The 19496-nt window shown below is 35.3% G+C and overlaps 1 protein-coding gene across 1 annotated transcript; it reads left to right on the top strand.

Moving 5' to 3' along the window:
• The first annotated feature begins 9241 nt into the window (after positions 1–9241).
• On the top strand, positions 9242–9676 carry LOC145039871 (uncharacterized). The gene has a single exon (XM_078987875.1). It carries the CDS (start codon positions 9242–9244, stop codon positions 9674–9676), a length of 435 nt encoding a protein of 144 aa, XP_078844001.1.
• Positions 9677–19496: the final 9820 nt, after the last annotated feature.

Raw genomic sequence — 19496 nt, 5'->3', positions numbered from 1 at the left:
ACAATTCTCTTCAATCTCCAAGATGTGAGCACACATAGACTATTCTTGCCAATAGGGCTTGAGTTACCTTAAACTTGTGGGTTAGTGAGAATAATTGGAGGAGATGGAGGAAGTGAAGTTCCAAGAGATTTGGGAAGATAATAGATGTCTGAATTAGACATCTTTTGGGATATATTCAAGATAGTTGATTTAAATTCCTTAATATAACACCCAATATGAAATATTAAGGCTAGGACCCAACACAATATTTTATAACTTGGAAGAGGGATGTCGTAATCCAAGCTATAGAATATTTGAAGGTAGGTGAATGACGATTCACCAATTTCCACCATGAAAAACGAAATAATTTATTAGGTTTTTAATTGGATTTGAAACTCATAGATCTTTTGAGATTCATTGAACTGTTCAATGGCATGTTTTAATCTCGAGTGTGCCCTTCAGGTTTTGTGACTGGGATGCCGAGGATCACAAAACAAGGTGTGAATAACCATGCAAATATACTTGGTACCCTTAAGTATTTACCCCTTAATTGACGTGCCGATTAACCACACACGCTCCATTGATACTATGATAAACATTAAGTTACTCTTTACCTACCTTGTTAAATCAAGCTAGTGTGCCGATTAACCACACACGCTCCAGTAACGACTTAAGCAAAGTGCAAAGTGTAATTTCATGGGTTAACACCAAATTCACATTTTCCTAAGTAACTAAGATTGGGTATTAATAAGTGTTTAGTTACTTAGTATTTATCATTAATACTTTTAATGAAGGGAGAATTATAGTCCTTGTCCTACCCATTCGGCTAACGACCCTCCACCAGTCAAGGAAGCGGTGGGTGAGAGTGGACACCCATTAAACTGCCATTTTATAGGCAGTAACCTTATACCCCCCTTATAAACCGGCTTCGTGAATGAGGCCTACTAATGGTAAGACGACTTTATTCTTATACATACATATATATATATATATATATATATTATTAACTTATAATATTATAAAGTATAAGTGTTGAATTTTAACTTTTAAAATTCTAAGGGCTTAACTTATATTTAAAGTATTCACGAGGAAAACTTTATAAATTCCAAAACTTGAGGGCAAGTTTTGAACTATTCAAAACTAATTAATTCCATAACTTATGTGTTTAAATTAGTTTTAACTAAAAAACTCTTCAAGTTCCATAACTTGAGGACAAGTTATGGAAGACTTTAAACCATTAAAGAATGTGACTCTTCTTTATTCATAACCTATGGATTTAATTAAGGTTACACCTTTTTTTTATTTAATGAAGAGACTCTTAAACCTCCATAACTTGAGGACAAGTTATGGAGTCACAATACCATTTAATGAGGACAAGACTTTTCATTTTGTAACCTATGACAACTTTTATGAGTTTTAAGAAACTTAAATGTGACTTTTCATGTAACTTTAGGACAAGTTACAAAAACAAATTTTAGAATCAACTCTTAGATTAAAATGGATTGAAAACATATAATCACATAATTTTCTATTAATCTAAATCAACTCATAAGATCAAGATAATTCAAACAAAAAACTTTTGGATTCCATAACTTATGGAGTTTAATGTTTGTTTAATGATGAAACTTTTCATGTTCCATAACTTAAGAACAAGTTATGGAATTCTTTAAAACATTAACACCAATTTTTGTAACTCCATAAAAAAAACTTTGAATCAATTTTTTTAAAACCTTTTCATATCCATAACTTATGAGGTTTCAAAAAAAAATAGTTTTACTAATAAAACTATGGAGGTTTCAAACTTTTAAAACTAATACAATAATCATATAATTTTATCTTTTACTAAATTTGACCTAATTCAACTCATCTAGCAAATGATTCAAATTTTAAAAATAATTAGTTTTTCACAAAAAAAAGTAATTATCTTAAAATTTGACAAACGTCATGTTTTTTTTCCCTTTTTTTCCAACTTTGAAAAAAAAAACATTTGCATCAATATAACAGAAAACAACGCATGGCTCTAATACCACTGTTGGGTTTTGAGCATTCTAACACTCCTAAGTGTACATGCAACCCTAAATACCTTGGATCTATGTTTTCCCTATTATACATGCAAAGATGAATATTCCAAGGTATTATCGTATCTAGCATACAATCTTTTAATACTTGGGTAATATAACAAGTTAGAATGCATACCTTTTTGATGTAACTTGTCTTCATGAAGCTTGAATGCCTAGTGCCCCAAGTGTGACACATCAAATGGTTCACACATCACCATGAACACTTGGAATAACCTAGAGAATAAGGATACTTTTGGTTCTCCCTAGTGAAATAGGCTAGCCCTCTTGTGTACCTACACTAGTGCCAATTTCACCAACCACGGGCACCTTTATATAGTGTGGAGACTAGGGTTAAACCCATGACCTTACATTTCATATGATCCATGGGTTAAACACTCCATGCACTATCCATGAAAGCTTAGCCCAACCTAAATGAACTTGGCCCACCACACATATATATCTAAGAGTCCATATTTAATTAGTTCCTTTTGATCACTTAATTAAATATAAATTAATTCTTGATTAATACTAATTAAATAATATGATTATATATTAATATATTAGAACTTATAATATATTAATATATATCACTAGTATCCTTTTTTCCTCATCTTGTCTATCCAATTTTCGCGATGCCATGTAACCCAAATGGACCACGCCGGGTAGGGTCAAGTCTTACCAATTATAGTTATGGACTTAGACATTAATCCAACATTTGCTTGGGCCTTCATGCAAAACACTTTGTTTGGTCATTGCAATCGATGTGGCATTGGAAAACTACCATCTCAGTGTCCAAATAATCAAGGTGCTAGCAACCCTACAAGATCGAACCTACAAGCCAATTTCGCCACTTATGCTGATAACGTCTCCACTTTAAACATTACTTGGTTCCCTGATACAGGTGCAAACTCTCATACCACCCGAGACTTGTCCAATCTTGAAACTTCTGAGTTTTTATTGTGGTTCATATTCTCTTCATGTTGGTGATGGTAATTCTCTCCCTATTATTCATATTGGTGTTGGATTAGTGTCTAAGCTCCTAACTATATTTGGTATGTACTTAACCCAGTTGTGCATGGTCCTTTTGGGTTGCCTTCACCAAAGCAACTTGACAAGGTTATTTAAGAGAGATAGAAGATAGTATGATTTATTAATATATTATAAGAATAATATATTAAAGGAGAAACCATATTATTTAATTAATATTGGTCATAAATTAATTAGGAATTAATTTGGTGACTAAAAGAGATTAATTGAATAAAGGGGCATAAACTATCAAATGTGTGATAGTTGAGTTTTGGGTTGGGAAACGTAATGGACTAAGGGGGAAGAAATTATGATGGGGATCCATCATATTTTCGTTTAATTTAAATAATCCATATTTATCATATAAAGAAACTAGTATTCAAAAGATTTGAAATTATTTTTTGTTTTGGTAAGGATAATCATTGTATTTAAATGATTATCCTTACCAAAACAAAAAATAATTTCAAATCTTTTGAATACTAGTTTCTTTATATGATAAATATGGATTATTTAAATTATTTGGTAATTATCTTGTGACTAAAATTGGATTAGGTCAAATATAGTTAATTATAAAATTAATTGTTTAAGTTAAATTATTTGTTATTTGATCCCTTGTATTTGAAAAGTCCAAAACTTGTCCTCAGGTTTTGAAATTTAATTTTTATGATTAAAAGTTTAATTTTAAATGATTTAAATTTCAAATCCTTAGAATTTTACAAGTTTAAAATTCAACCCTATAGTATTATATTATTACAAGACTAATTAATATATATGCATAACATAAAGTGCTAGTCTTACTGTTAGTAGGACTCATTCACGAAGTCGATCTATGATGGGGGTATAAGGTTATGGCCTATAAAATGGTCGTTTAATGGGTATCCACTCTTACCCACTGCTTCCTTGATTGGTGGAGGGTCGTTCGCCGAACGGGTAGGATAGGGCAATCCTCTCCTCGTTAAAAGTATAATGAATGATACAACGTAACTACAATGTTTTTACAAATTCCCTAATCTTATTTACTTTAGGGTAAAATGAGAAAATGATACTACTCCATGGAATTACACTTTGTACCTTGTCAAACGTTAGTGGATCGTGTGTGGTTAACAGACACACTAATTTCGGATTGACATTGGTTGCGAAGGGTGGCTCGATGTTTGTCACAGATCAATTGAGCGTGTGTAGTTTACCGGCATATTGATTAGGTTATAGAGACATTGAGTGCACCATGTTGATTCACATGGTTATTCACAACTTGTTTGTGATCCTCAGTATCCCAGTCACAAACTTAAAGGGCATATTGAGATTCAAACATGCCATTGAAAAGTTCAATAAATCTCAAAGGAATCTAGGAGTTTTCAAATACATTTCAAACTTAATTTCCTTTCGTTTTTCATGGAGGAAATTAGTGAATCTTCATTCACTTACCTTCAAATTATTTGCATTTAGATTACGACAACCCTTTTCTAAATTTTGAATAATGTTGTTGGATCCTAGCCCTAATTTTTCATTTGGGTGTTTAATTGGGGATTCATTTCTAATCAAACTTTGTTCCTTTCTTTTTCAGATGTCTGCTAACAACAACAATGCTTCTGGGTCATTCTTGCTGATGAACTGTTAGATTCCATTTTATGCATCTTATAGGGTAGTTTTCATTATCATTTTAGCATCATATTTTGTACATTTTCATGTCATTTAGATAAATAATGTTCAACTCATGTATTTCGTTAGAATTCCCGTACTGCTCATGTTTTATGTTGATTTCAGATAGTTCGAGTGGAGCAGTGCTTTGGGAGCAGTTGGATGCGCGTTTGGAGCTTAAAATGGAGCTTAGAACTTCTGGAGTATGTTGAGGAATGTTTGGTAGATGCTTTGGTCAAGAAATATTCAACTGGATTGATCACACGAAGATAGAATATACAATATCAAAGTTAAAGAATGTTGCTGGCAGCTTTGACCCCCTGTTAGTGTTTTGATCATATCTCGAGAACCGTAACTCCGATTGACGCGATTCAAAATGATCTGAAAAGTAGACGAAATTTTGGACTTCATAGGCACAACCTACAATCGTAGGTTGTCTCCTCTTGATCACAGGTTGCCATCGAGGTTCTTTTGTGCCCAAAATTCATCCGGAAGTGAAAACTCAAAACCTACGATCGCAGGTTGTCTCCTTGCGATTGCAGGTTGGCCAAAAAGTGTCAAAATAGCATCCTACTTCATTAAAACGACATAAGATGTGTTTATTTGAAAACCTGCGATCGCAGGTTGTGTACATGCGATCGCAGGTGCGCCGTTTTTGCTGCTAGATGTATAAAAAGATCCTGATAGCCTTCCAGTAACCTAAGTTGGCAATTCCAGAGGTACCAGATGACAAAAATACGATTTTGGAGGCGTTTCTTCTCTGATTTCATCAATTGTTGGAGATTTGAAGACTGTGGATCATCTCCTTCAAGTGGATTAATAAGATTAGTTGTTTGATGTTTCTTTTCATCAATTTTTATCAGATTTTGGCCATGTCTGGCTAAACCCTAGTTTTCAGTTTTGCATAAGACAAGTACTTTTCATGTGATTGATCATTAGATTTGGTTTTATATTTGTGTTTCTATCTAGATTCTTCCGTTTTGTTCTTAATGAATGTTTGATTTTGATTCTTGTTAGTTTGATCACCTAGCTAGGGTTTTAACATTCCAGTTAATCAGTTATAGAATACGTAATTGTATTTGTCAACTGGTAATAAGTAACAAGTAATAAATCGGTTCCATGTTTGGTATTTGACTTTATTATAAATTGAAAAATCATATCTTTACGCTTCCGAGCTTGTGAGAAGTATTGGGTATTGCTGGGAATTTTACAAAGAACTTAAAGCAATTTTTCCTCTCTAAGCATTGAGGACAATGCATCATTTTAAACTTGGGGAGGGGGTTAGTGTAAAATTTTGCATTTTTTGTTAAAAATTCTAATTTTTTAGTTTTTCAAATAAAAAATTTCAAATTTTATTTTCTGAATTGCATTTACATATTAAAATTCAAAAAAAAATCCAAAAATATTTTCCTTTTTATTTTTTTGCATTCATAAAACACAAAGAAAAATCCGAAAAGATTTTATTTCTAGTTATTTTATTTTTTATTTTCTGCTAATTAAAATTCTTAAAAATCTTAAAAAATAAAAATATTTTACATGAGATGAGGATATTTTTACATTCGATAGCTCTGTTAAGATGAAATGTGATAGTTACCGAAAATAACAGTCTCATTACAATCAATTTAAGAATTATCTTTTCAAGTGCTTTAAATGTTTTCAATATGACCCAACATAAGAGTCGGATAATTTTTACAATGGAAGTGTGAGATGGAAAAACGAACAGTGTTTTGAAAATAATTTCCTTGAATGCCTTAAAAAGAACCTAGATTGGATAACCCTTATCATTCCTTGAAGTACTGAACCCTATAGTTTCTACGCCTTTTGAGGTTGGGAGGGAACTCTTGTTATACCCGCAATTTATTATCATTTTTGAAGTATTGAAGATATGGTGGGCCTTAAAGTAAAATATGCGCCTAGTTAATATATGTTAGATATTATATATCAAGCAACTTGAAGAAATCTGCAATTCAAAGTCAAATCCAAGTCAAGTTCAAGTCAAAACCATAAAGCAAGCAAGTCAAATCTAAAGAGTTGATCAAGAAGAAGAAGATGTGTGGTATAATGAGAATGATCCGTCGATAGCGGAATCATAGGGGTAAGCTTGGATTTTCTGTCCATAATGGAGCTTACCGCGTTTACTGGACAAGTTCGGAAAAAAAAACGAGGGGTTGGTCAAGCTAAGTTTTTATAAACGAATTTTAGTGAAATTGTTTTTAAAAATACACTGTTTTCACAAATTAAATTCAGTGTAAAAATTATTTGCTCAATCTTGGTTTAACTTATTAAATATAATTATGAATCGTTAATATAAAGTATTGAGACTGTTGTCTAGGTAGTGATTTCATTGAAGCTTCCTCGTGAAATCTGATCATGTGACGAAAAAAAGAGTGAAGTACTTTAGTTTAAGTTTTTTCTTTATTTTATTCTAAATTCTTTTTAGGTTATCTACATCTTTCCATTTGTTTATAATGTTATTCCTTTTCTTACTTGAGGGTAGGTTCAAGTTTGGGGAGATTTGTTAGATGCCATTTTATGCATCTTATAGGGTAGTTTTCATTATCATTTTAGCATCATACTTTGTACATTTTCATGTCATTTAGATAAATAATGTTCAGCTCATGTATTTCGTTAGAATTCCCGTACTGCTCATGTTTTATGTTGATTTCAGATAGTTCGAGTGGAGCAGTGCTTTGGGACCAGTTGGATGCATGTTTGGAGCTTAAAATGGAGCTTGGAACTTCTGTAGTATGTTGAGGAATGTTTGGTAGATGCTTTGGTCAAGAAATATTCAACTGAATTCATCACACGAAGATAGAATATACAATATCAAAGTTAAAGAATGTTGCTGGCAGCTTTGACCCCCTGTTAGTGTTTTGACCATATCTCGAGAACCGTAACTCCGATTGACGCGATTCAAAATGATCTGAAAAAAAGACAAAATTTCGGATGTCATAGGTACAACCTGCGATCGCAGGTTGTCTCCTTGCGATCGCAGGTGACCTTTTTGCGATCGCAAGTTTGATCGCAGGTTGACTTCGAGGTTCTTTTGTGCCCAAAATTCATCCGGAAGTGAAAACTCAAAACCTGCGATCGCAGGTTATCTCCTTGCGATTGCAGGTTGGCTAAAAAGTGTCAAAATAGCATCCTACTTCATTAAAACGACATAAGATGTGTTTATTTCAAAACCTGCGATCGTAGGTTGTGTACATGCGATCGCAGGTGCGCCGTTTTTGCTGCTAGATGTATAAAAAGATCCTGATAGCCTTCCAGTAACCTAAGTTGGCAATTCCAGAGGTACCAGATGACAAAAATACGATTTTGGAGGCGTTTCTTCTCTGATTTCATCAATTGTTGGAGATTTGAAGACTGTGGATCATCTCCTTCAAGTGGATTAATAAGATTTGTTGTTTGATGTTTCTTTTCATCAATTTTTATCAGATTTTGGCCATGTCTGGCTAAACCCTAGTTTTCAGTTTTGCATAAGACAAGTACTTTTCATGTGATTGATCATTAGATTTGGTTTTATATTTGTGTTTCTATCTAGATTCTTCCGTTTTGTTCTTAATGAATGTTTGATTTTGATTCTTGTTAGTTTGATCACCTAGCTAGGGTTTTATCATTCCAGTTAATCAGTTATAGAATACATAATTGTATTTGTCAACTGGTAATAAGTAACAAGTAATAAATCGGTTCCGTGTTTGGTATTTGACTTTATTATAAACTGAAAAATCATATCTTTACGCTTCCGAGCTTCTGATTTAATTAAGAGCTTGTTTAATTGAACAGTAAAAAGTTAGGGTTAATCGAAGAGCCTGCTTTGATTAACTAATTTAGGTAAAATAGAAATTACTAGAGCTTGTTAGTTTCTTCTCAGTACCAGATTAGATAGAACGCATCTCTAATAATCAGATCTGGATCAGTTACATGATTAGGAAAGTCACCGCAGAACTGAAATCGTTTTTTATATTGATTTTCGTTTCGTTTAATATCACTGCAATTTTAGTTTTTAGTTTAATTCAAATCCCCCTTTTATTAATTTCTGTCTTGACTAGATTGTGTCTGATGCAAAAAGGCATTGACCATTAGGCTGTGTCCCTGAGGATTCGACCCTGCTTCCATGTGCTATATTTTTAGTGCAAGCAGCAGTGATAATTTATTTGCGTAATACGCGTGCGACAGCGTGTTAACAAATTGGCGCCGTTGTCGGGGTGACGGTGCTTTCTAATAGTTTTATGCCAAGAATTTTTCGTTCAGGTACACCTTTAGTTTTTGATCTAGAAATCGAGCGAACTACTAGGAAACTGAAGAAAGAAGCAGCAAGAAAAAAACAATCAGCTGGTCTCTTTGGTTCATCATCTTCCATACCCCCAGAAACCTCCACACCACAAGGCACTCCCTTGTGGAACGAATCAGATCCGTTTTTTCCAAAAGTACCCCCATCTTCTCCTCAAAACAGCCCATATAAAACATATTTCCCACCCCTTTCCATTAAAACTGAAACCACAGACTCTTAAGAAACCGAATCTGAACACTTAGTTATGAGTGGAGACGAAGCAGAAAAGACCCTTAGAGAGTGGGCCACTCAAGAGGTCAACCAACAGCCCCTTTGCATTACGTTTCCAGAAGCCCAGAACTTCGAACTTAAATCTAGGCTGATTCATCTTCTTCCCACTTTCAGAGGATTGGAAAATGAAGACCCACATAAATTCCTCAAGGAATTTCATGTGGTTTGTTCAGGAATGAAGCCTCATGCTGTCACAGAAGACCAGATAAAGTTAAGGGCATTCCCCTTTTCGCTTCAAGATTCTGCAAGAGAATGGTTGTATGAACTCCCATCAGGTTCCATCACCACTTGGACAGAACTCGCAAAGCTGTTTTCAGAGAAATACTTTCCAGAAACGCGAGTCTCCTGTCTTAGAAGAGAAATCCTTAGTATCAAACAAGGAAAAAGAGAAGCTTTACATACCTACTGAGAGAGATTCAAGAAGTTGTTGGTTCGGTGCCCCCAACATGGGATCAGCGATTATCAGCTCTACAATTGTTTTTGTGAAGGCCTGGCACCCATGGAGAGGCGCCTGATAAATGCTTCCAGTGGTGGTTCCTTGGGTGACATGACCCCATCTGAAATCAGAGAGCTGATTGAAAAGTTGGCGAACGATTCTAAACATTCCGAGAATGAAGACGGGTGGTATCAGGATCAGCCAAGGGGTGTCAAGGAAGTTAGCAATGTTCATCTGGAAGCTCAAATATCTTAATTAACGAAATCTGTTCTACTCCTAAGGAAAGAAAAAGTAGTTGCGAAGAAACCATGTGGTATCTGTTTGAAGACGGAACACCCAACTGATATGTGCCCATTATTGCAAGAAGATACAGTTGCAGTCAAAGCTGTTGGAGGCTATCAGAATAATTACCAGAATAATTTTCAACAAAAACAACAATTTCAGCCTCCACCCGGATTTCAGCAGCATCGAAATTTTCAGCAGCCGGATTTTCAACAAAATTTTCAGAATCAGCAGAATTTTCAGCACCAAAATTTCCAATAGCCTTTGCAACATCAACCCAGTAGTTCCACCATGGCCTTAGAAGATATAGTGAAGAGTCTTGCCACGAGCACCCAAGCATTCCAGACCGAAACTAGAGCTAGTATCAAGAATCTGGAGCAACAGGTGTCTCAACTTGCCACTTCTGTGGGTCGTTTGGAGTCTCAAGGAAACTTACCAGGGCATACAGAAAATAATCTAAAGAATAATGTGAGTGCTATTTCCTTGAGAAGCAGAAATACATATGAAGGCCCAAGCTCATCTGAACCAGAAAACAAAGATGAAGAGTTTGAAGAGGTTCTGATAGAAGAAGGAGATGTGGAAGAGATACAAAAAGAATCTGAAGCTGAAGAGTTTGAAGAGGTGTTGGTTGAAGAAGAATCTGAAAAGCTGGAAGAAAAAGAAACTCCAACACTACCCAAGCCAATTCTGAAGGAGTACAAACCATTACCTCGATTCCGATCAAGACTGAAGAGTATGAAGCGCGAAAGAGATGATAAAGACATTATGGAAATTCTTCGCAAGGTTGAGGTATATATCCCACTTTTAGATATTATCTAACATATCCCTCACTATGCTAAGTTTCTTAGAAAAATTTGCAAATCAAAGAAAAGAATGAAATTTAATGAGATTGTAAAAGCTGGTGAAAATATCTCTTCTATTTTACAAAAAGGTTTACCTCCAAAGTGCAAGGATTCTGGGATTTTCTCAGTTCCTTGTAAATTGGGGAAACATAAATTTCAAAAAGCCATGCTTGATTTAGGAGCTTCAGTTAATGTCCTCCCGTTTTCTATTTTTGAAAAATTAAAAATTGGAACTTTACAAAAGACCGGGACAATTATACAATTGGCTGACCACTCAACAGTACATCCAAAAGGTGTGCTGGAGGATGTTCTTGTCCAAGTGGATAATCTGATTTTTCCTGCGGATTTTTACATTTTGGACATGGGAAACTTGGATACTTCAGATACAAATTCTATTATTTTGGGAAGACCTTTTATGAAAACTGCAAAAAAAAAAAAAAAAAAAAAAAAAGTTGATGTTTTTGCTGGTACACTTTCAATGGAGTTTGATGAGGAAGTTGTGAACTTTAAAATTAAAAATGATGATTTTCCTTCTGAAAATATTTCTGTCAATTATATAGGTACCAACAGTCCTTTTTCTGAGGACTGTTGTGATTTTTCTAATGGTTTTGTGCAAGATTTATTTTTAGACAGGAAACTAGATAATTATACATTAAAGGAGCTGAACATAGATAAGCTTGGGGAGATGAAAGATCATGTAAATTCTACTGGAGGAACTGGTACAAAGCTGATGGAAAAAGATAAGCTTGGGGAAGATGAGAAAAAGGTGATTTCTGACAAGAAGCTAAAAAAAGAAAAGAAGAAAAAGAAGAAGTTGGGTGCTGTCAAGAAAAATGGAAAAAGAAAACGGCTCAAAAATCTAAAATTTGAGTCATTTGATAAAAATTTGGAGTTTTTTCCAATTGTTGAACAAGTCGCAGATCCACCCATATTGCCATATTTGAAGGGATCAGGAGTTACAAGGAAAAGAGTTGAGCTTCAAGGAAGTCCGAACCAACCGGGTTCATAAATCTGGTTGGACAAAGTCGAGCCAACGACCTTAAAAAAGGACGGCTTTCCGGGAGGCAACCCGATGAGTAGTTTTTAGTTTTTCAATAAAGAGATGATCGCATTGAGAAGTATTGGGTAAAATTTTGCAACATCAGCCTTTGCAACATCAACCCAGTAGTTCCACCATGGCCTTAGAAGATATAGTGAAGAGTCTTGCCACGAGCACCTAAGCATTCCAGACCGAAACTAGAGCTAGTATCAAGAATCTGGAGCAACAGGTGTCTCAACTTGCCACTTCTGTGGGACGTTTGGAGTCTCAAGGAAACTTACCAGGGCATATAGAAAATAATCCAAAGAATAATGTGAGTGCTATTTCCTTGAGAAGCAGAAATACATATGAAGGCCCAAGCTCATCTGAACCAGAAAACAAAGATGAAGAGTTTGAAGAGGTTCTGATAGAAGAAGGAGATGTGGAAGAGATACAAAAAGAATCTGAAGCTGAAGAGTTTGAAGAGGTGTTGGTTGAAGAAGAATCTGAAAAGCTGGAAGAAAAAGAAACTCCAACACTACCCAAGCCAATTCTGAAGGAGTACAAACCATTACCTCGATTCCGATAAAGACTGAAGAGTATGAAGCGCGAAAGAGATGATAAAGACATTATGGAAATTCTTCGCAAGGTTGAGGTATATATCCCACTTTTAGATATTATCTAACATATCCCTCACTATGCTAAGTTTCTTAGAAAAATTTGCAAATCAAAGAAAAGAATGAAATTTAATGATATTGTAAAAGCTGGTGAAAATATCTCTTCAATTTTACAAAAAGGTTTACCTCCAAAGTGCAAGGATCCTGGGATTTTCTCAGATTCTTGTAAATTGGGGAAACTTAAATTTCAAAAAGCCATGCTTGATTTAGGAGCTTCAGTTAATGTCCTCCCGTTTTCTATTTTTGAAAAATTAAAAATTGGAACTTTACAAAAGATCATGACAATTATACAATTGGCTGACCACTCAATAGTACATCCAAAAGGTGTGCTGGAGGATGTTCTTGTCCAAGTGGATAATCTGATTTTTCCTGCGGATTTTTACATTTTGGACATGGGAAACTTGGATACTTCAGATACAAATTCTATTATTTTGGGAAGACCTTTTATGAAAACTACAAAAAAAAAATTGATGTTTTTTCCGTTACACTTTCAATGGAGTTTGATGAGGAAGTTGTGAACTTTAAAATTAAAAATGATGATTTTCCTTCTGAAAATATTCCTATCAATTATATAGGTACCAACAGTCCTTTTTCTGAGGACTGTTGTGATTTTTCTAATGGTTTTGTGCAAGATTTATTTTTAGATAGGAAACTAGATAATTATACATTAAAGGAGCTGAACATAGATAAGCTTGGGGAGATGAAAGATCATGTAAATTCTACTGGAGGAACTGTTACAAAGCTGATGGAAAAAGCTAAGCTTGGGGAAGATGAGAAAAAGGTAATTTCTGACAAGATGCTAAAAAAAGAAAAGAAGAAAAAGAAGAAATTGGGTGCTGTCAAGAAGAATGGAAAAAGAAAACGGCTCAAAAATCTAAAATTTGATTCATTTGATAAAAATTTGGAGTTTTTTCCGATTGTTGAACAAGTCGCAGATCCACCCATATTGCCATATTTGAAGGGATCTGGAGTTACAAGGAAAAGAGTTGAGCTTTAAGGAAGTCCCAACCACACGGGTTCATAAATCTGGTTGGACAAAGTCGAGCCAACGACCTTAAAAAAGGACGGCTTTCCGGGAGGAAACCCGATGAGTAGTTTTTAGTTTTTCAATAAAGAGATGATCGCAGTTCCAAGAAAGCTTGGGGAAATCAGAGGATCGACAGAGTTGCTGAAAATTCAAATTTTTCATCAACATTCATCGTCAAAATCAGAATTTTTGTAATCTATCAGGTACATTCATTCCTAGCTGCATATTTTTGCTTTTATATATTCTTTATTGAGCTATTCATTCCTCTCTAAGCATTAAGGACAATGCTTCATTTTAAGCTTGGGGAGGGGGTTAGTGTAAAATTTTGCATTTTTTGTTAAAAATTTTAATTTTTTTAGTTTTTCATTAAAAAAATTTCAAATTTTATTTTCTGAATTGCATTTGCATATTAAAATTCAAAAAAAAAATCCAAAAATATTTTCCTTTTTATTTTTTTTGCATTCATAAAACACAAAGAAAAATCCGAAAAGATTTTATTTCTAGTTATTTTATTTTTTATTTTCTGCTAATTAAAATTCTCAAAAATCTTAAAAAATAAAAATATATTACATGAGATGAGGATATTTTTACATTCGAGAGCTCTGTTAAGATAAAATGTGATAGTTACCGAAAATAACAGTCTCATTACAATCAATTTAAGAATTATCTTTTCAAGTGCTTTAAATGTTTTCAATATGACCCAACATAAGAGTCGGATAATTTTTACAATAGAACTGTGAGATGGAAAAACGAACAGTGTTTTGAAAATAATTTCCTTGAATGCCTTAAAAAGAACCTAGATTGCATAACCCTTATCATTCCTTGAAGTACTGAACCCTATAGTTTCTACGCCTTTTGAGGTTGGGAGGGAACTCTTGTTATACCCACAATTTATTATCATTTTTAAAGTATTGAAGATATGGTGGGCCTTAAAGTAAAATATGCGCCTAGTCAATATATGTTAGAAATCATATATCAAGCAACTTGAAGAAATCTGCAAGTCAAAGTCAAATCCAAGTCAAGTTCAAGTCAAAACCATAAAGCAAGCAAGTTAAATGTAAAGAGTTGATCAAGACGAAGAAGATGTGTGGTATAATGAGGTTGATCCCTCGATAGCGGAATCATAGGGGTAAGCTTGGATTTTCTGTCCATAATGGAGCTTACCGCGTTTACTGGACAAGTTCGGAAAAAAACGAGGGGTTGGTCAAGCTAAGTTTTTATAAACGAATTTTAGTGAAATTGTTTTTAAAAATACACTGTTTTCACAAATTAAATTCAGTGTAAAATTTATTTGCTCAATCTTGGTTTAACTTATTAAATATAATTATGAATCATTAATATAAAGTATTGAGACTCTTGTCTAGGTAGTGATTTCATTGAAGCTTCCTCGTTGTGAAATCTGATCATGTGACGAAAAAAAGAGTGAAGTACTTTAGTTTAAGTTTTTTCTTTATTTTATTCTAAATTCTTTTTAGGTTATCTACATCTTTCCATTTGTTTATAATGTTATTCCTTTTCTTACTTGAGGGTAGGTTCAAGTTTGGGGAGATTTGTTAGATGCCATTTTATGCATCTTATAGGGTAGTTTTCATTATCATTTTAGCATCATACTTTGTACATTTTCATGTCATTTAGATAAATAATGTTCAGCTCATGTATTTCGTTAGAATTCCCGTACTACTCATGTTTTATGTTGATTTCAGATAGTTCGAGTGGAGCAGTGCTTTGGGACCAGTTGGATGCATGTTTGGAGCTTAAAATGGAGCTTGTAACTTCTGTAGTATGTTGAGGAATGTTTGGTAGATGCTTTGGTCAAGAAATATTCAACTGAATTCATCACACGAAGATAGAATATACAATATCAAAGTTAAAGGATGTTGCTGGTAGCTTTGACCCCCTCTAAGTGTTTTGACCAGATCTCGAGAATCGTAACTCTGATTGATGCGATTCAAAATGATCTGAAAAGTAGACAAAATTTCGGATGTCATAGGTACAACCTGCGATCGCAGGTTGTCTCCTTGCGATCGCAGGTGACCTTTTTTCGATCGCAAGTTTGATCGCAGGTTGCCTTCAAGGTTCTTTTGTGCCCAAAATTCATCCGGAAGTGAAAACTCAAAACCTGCGATCGCAGGTTGTCTCCTTGCGATTGCAGGTTGGCCAAAAAGTGTCAAAATAGCATCCTACTTCATTAAAACGGCATCAGATGTGTTTATTTCAAACCTGCGATCGCAGGTTGTGTACATGCGATCGCAGGTGTGCCGTTTTTGCTGCTGGATGTAAAAAAGATCCTGATAGCCTTCCAGTAACCTAAGTTGGCAATTCCAGAGGTACCAGGCGACAAAAATATGATTTTGGAGGCGTTTCTTCTCTGATTTCATCAATTGCTGGAGATCTGAAGACTGTGGATCATCTCCTTCAAGTAGATTAGTAAGATTAGTTGTTTGATGTTTCTTTTCATCTATTTTTTATCAGATTTTGGCCATGTCTGGCTAAACCCTAGTTTTCAGTTTTGCATAAGACAAGTACTTTTCATGTGATTGATCATTAGATTTGGTTTTTGATTTGTGTTTCTATCTAGATTCTTTCGTTTTGTTCTTAATGAATGTTTGATTTTGATTCTTGTTAGTTTGATCACCTAGCTAGGGTTTTATCATTCCAGTTAATCAGTTATAGAATACGTAATTGTTCTTGTCAACTGGTAATAGGTAACAAGTAATAAATCGGTTCCGTGTTTGGGATTTGACTTTATTATAAACTGAAAAATCACATCTTTATGCTTCCGAGCTTGTGAGAAGTATTGGGTATTGCTGGGAATTTTACAAAGAACTTAAAGCAATTTTTCTTATTTAATTAAGAGCTTGTTTAATTGAACAGTAAAAAGTTAGGGTTAATTGAAGAGCCTGTTTTGATTAACTAATTTAGGTAAAAGAGAAATTACTAGAGCTTGTTAGTTTTTCTCAGTACCAGCTTAGATAGAACGCATCTCTAATAATTTGATCTGGATCAGTTACATGATTAGGAAAGTCACAGCAGAACTGAAATCGTTTTTTATATTGATTTTCGTTTAGTTTAATATCACTGCACATTTAGTTTTTAGTTTAATTCAAATCCCCCTTTTAATAATTTTTGTCTTGACTAGATTGTGCCTGATGCAAAAAGGCATTGACCATTAGGTTGTGTCCCTGAGGATTCGACCCTGCTTCCTTATACTATATTTTTAGTGCAAGCAGCAGTGACAACTTATTTGCTTAATACGCGTGCGACAACGTGTTAACATGAACCTATGTCAAAAGGCGACATTTGATGGGTCAAATTTCAACAAGTGGCTGAGGTATATTCGCATGATCACTCGCTACGAGGACAAAGTATATGTCCTCGATGAGAAACTTGAAAAGATCATCCCAGATGTTGCTACTCCTTAAGAGTTGGCCACCTTTGAAGCCCACGAGCGTGATGCTACGAAAGCTCATTGCATCATGCTGGCCACCATGAACCTCGAACTCCAAAAGTCCTATGAGTACATGTATCCATATGAAATGCATCAAGATTTGCTGGACAGGTACCACCAAAGCGCGAGCCAAGAGCACTATGAGATCATTACTAACTTGATCACCACTAAGATGGGGAGTGGAGAATCCCTAACCTCTCATTTGCAGAAAACGCAGAGGTATGTTGATCGTCTTCTCAAACTTAATGTTAAGTTTGATGAGCATTTGGCTATCGACATCATCCTCCACTCCTTGCCTTCCTGCTACAAACAGTTCAGAATGACCTACCACATGAATAAGGAAGAGGTCTCCTTCAGTAAGCTTCAAGGACCACTGACGACTACTAAGAGCAACCTCAAGGACAAATCTGTTGCAGCATCCCCTGTTGTGGCTGCTCTTGTGTTGGCAGTTGGCCAAAGGAAGGGAAAGAAGAGGAAGGATCCTTCAAAGAGCCACCAAAAGGGAAAGTCCCATGATGGTTCATCATCTAGTGGGACCAAAGAGGTTCTGCTAAACCCTCCTCTGACCCTAAGGAAGCAGAGTGCTTCTATTGCCACGAGAGGGCCACTAAAAATGAAGTTGCCCTAAATATTTGCAGGACATTAAGGATGGGAAGATAAATCCCACCTTCGTAGGTATGTATTCTATTAAATCTAACAACTCATCACTTTCTACTTCATGGGTTCTTGATACAGGATGTGGTTTCCACATTTGTTCTGATTTGCAGGGCCCAAGAAGAAGTAGGGAGGTGGAGCATGGGAAAATAAACTTGATTATGGGAAACAGAAGATCATCACCTGTGACTAAAGTCAAAGTTTATTCTTTAATGTTGAGTAATGGGTTATGGTTAGATTTAAATAATTGTTGCTATTCGCCAAATAGGGCAAAGAACATCATCTCTTTTCTTGGATTATATAGACAAGGTTTCAGATATTCATTCGATAATATTAATGGTTCTATTAATGTATATTTGAATGGTGCTTTTTATTTAATGCATTTCCTTGTAATGGAATATATGAATCTGTGTTGGCTGTAGACAATTTAGGAAATGATGTGTTGAATATTGATTCGTCGAATAGTCTAGACAAAGCATGCTTGTGGCATTGTCGCCTTGGCCATGTCAACAAGAAACGCATAGCCCAACTCCAAAAGGATGGAGTGTTGGAGTCGTTCGACCTTAGAGACGATGACATGTGTGAATCTTGTTTACTTGGGAAGATGACAAAGTCACTCTTTACTGGTACTTGTGAAAAGGGTGAGGGTCTATTGGATCTCATACATACTGATGTGTTTGGTCCCTTTATATCCACCACAAGGGATACTTACCGCTTCTACGTGACTTTTACAGATGATTACAGAAGATATGGATATATCTACTTAATCAAGCATAAGTCGGAAACCTATGAAAATTTCAAAGAAAAGAATGAAGTGGAGAATCAGCTGGGCAGGAAAATCAAGATGCTTCGGTCAGACTGAGGAGAAGAGTACCTAAGTCTTGAGTTTCACGACTATCTAAAGGAATGCAGAATTGTTTCGCAATTGATGCCTCCGAGAATGCCACAATTAAATGGCAAGGCTGAGAGACGTAATAGATTTCTGGGGGTATTCCTTGGAGACTGCCGCCCATATCCTTAACCTAGTTCCCACCAAGAAGGTTGCCAAAACACCTCACGAGATGTGGACAAGGAAAGCTCCCTCGTTGTCACATATCAAGGTTTGGGGTTGCGAGGCTTTCGTAAGACGAGAGACTCACGACAAGCTCAAACCTTGTAGTGAGAAGTGTTATTTCATCGGATATCCACAAAAGTCCTTTGGCTATATCTTCTACAGACTGAGTGACAATGTTGTCTTCATTGCGAGAAGAGGAGTTTTCTGAGAAAGAGAACTCATAAGCCAAGAGGACAATGGGAGGCAAATTGACCTTGAAGAGATTCAAGAGCAAAGCGATGAAGGAACTTCTAACACTAGCACTCAACCTGAGGAGGAAACTCCTGTTGAACCTGTTGACAAGTCCTTACCTCTTAGACGTTCTAGTAGGGCTAGTGTTCCACCCCAGTTGTATGGATTCCATATTACTACTGAAGGGGATACATTTATTAGTGATAGTACACTAGTAAATTTAGATGAACCAAGCAGCTACAAGGAAGCCATGGCAGGCCTGGAGTCTGCTAAGTGGAAAGAGGAGATAGACAACAAGATTTAGTCCATGTATGAATACTAAGTTTGGAATTTGGTTTATAATGTGTTGAGTCATAAGACAATCAGGTGCAAGTGGGTCTTAAAGAAGAAGGCATACATGGATGGGAATGTGCACACTTATAAAGCGTGATTGGTAGGGAAGGGATTTACTCAAACTCCTAGAGTTGACTATGATGAGACCTTCTCGCCAGTTGCCAAGATAAAGTCTATTAGGGTGATGTTCGCAATAACTGCGTTTCATGATTATGAAAAATGGTAGA

The sequence above is a fragment of the Lactuca saligna genome, chromosome 4 (genome assembly GCF_052625555.1).
Source record: "Lactuca saligna cultivar CGN05327 chromosome 4, ASM5262555v1, whole genome shotgun sequence".
Classification (NCBI taxonomy): Eukaryota; Viridiplantae; Streptophyta; class Magnoliopsida; order Asterales; family Asteraceae; genus Lactuca; species Lactuca saligna.
Note: the sequence above shows the minus strand (reverse complement) of the source record. Positions and strands in the feature narration are given on the sequence as shown.

Excerpts from the sequence above, each read along its gene's own strand:
- LOC145039871 (XM_078987875.1), top strand. The coding sequence starts at position 9,242 with ATGAGTGGAGACGAAGCAGAAAAGACCCTTAGAGAGTGGGCCACTCAA.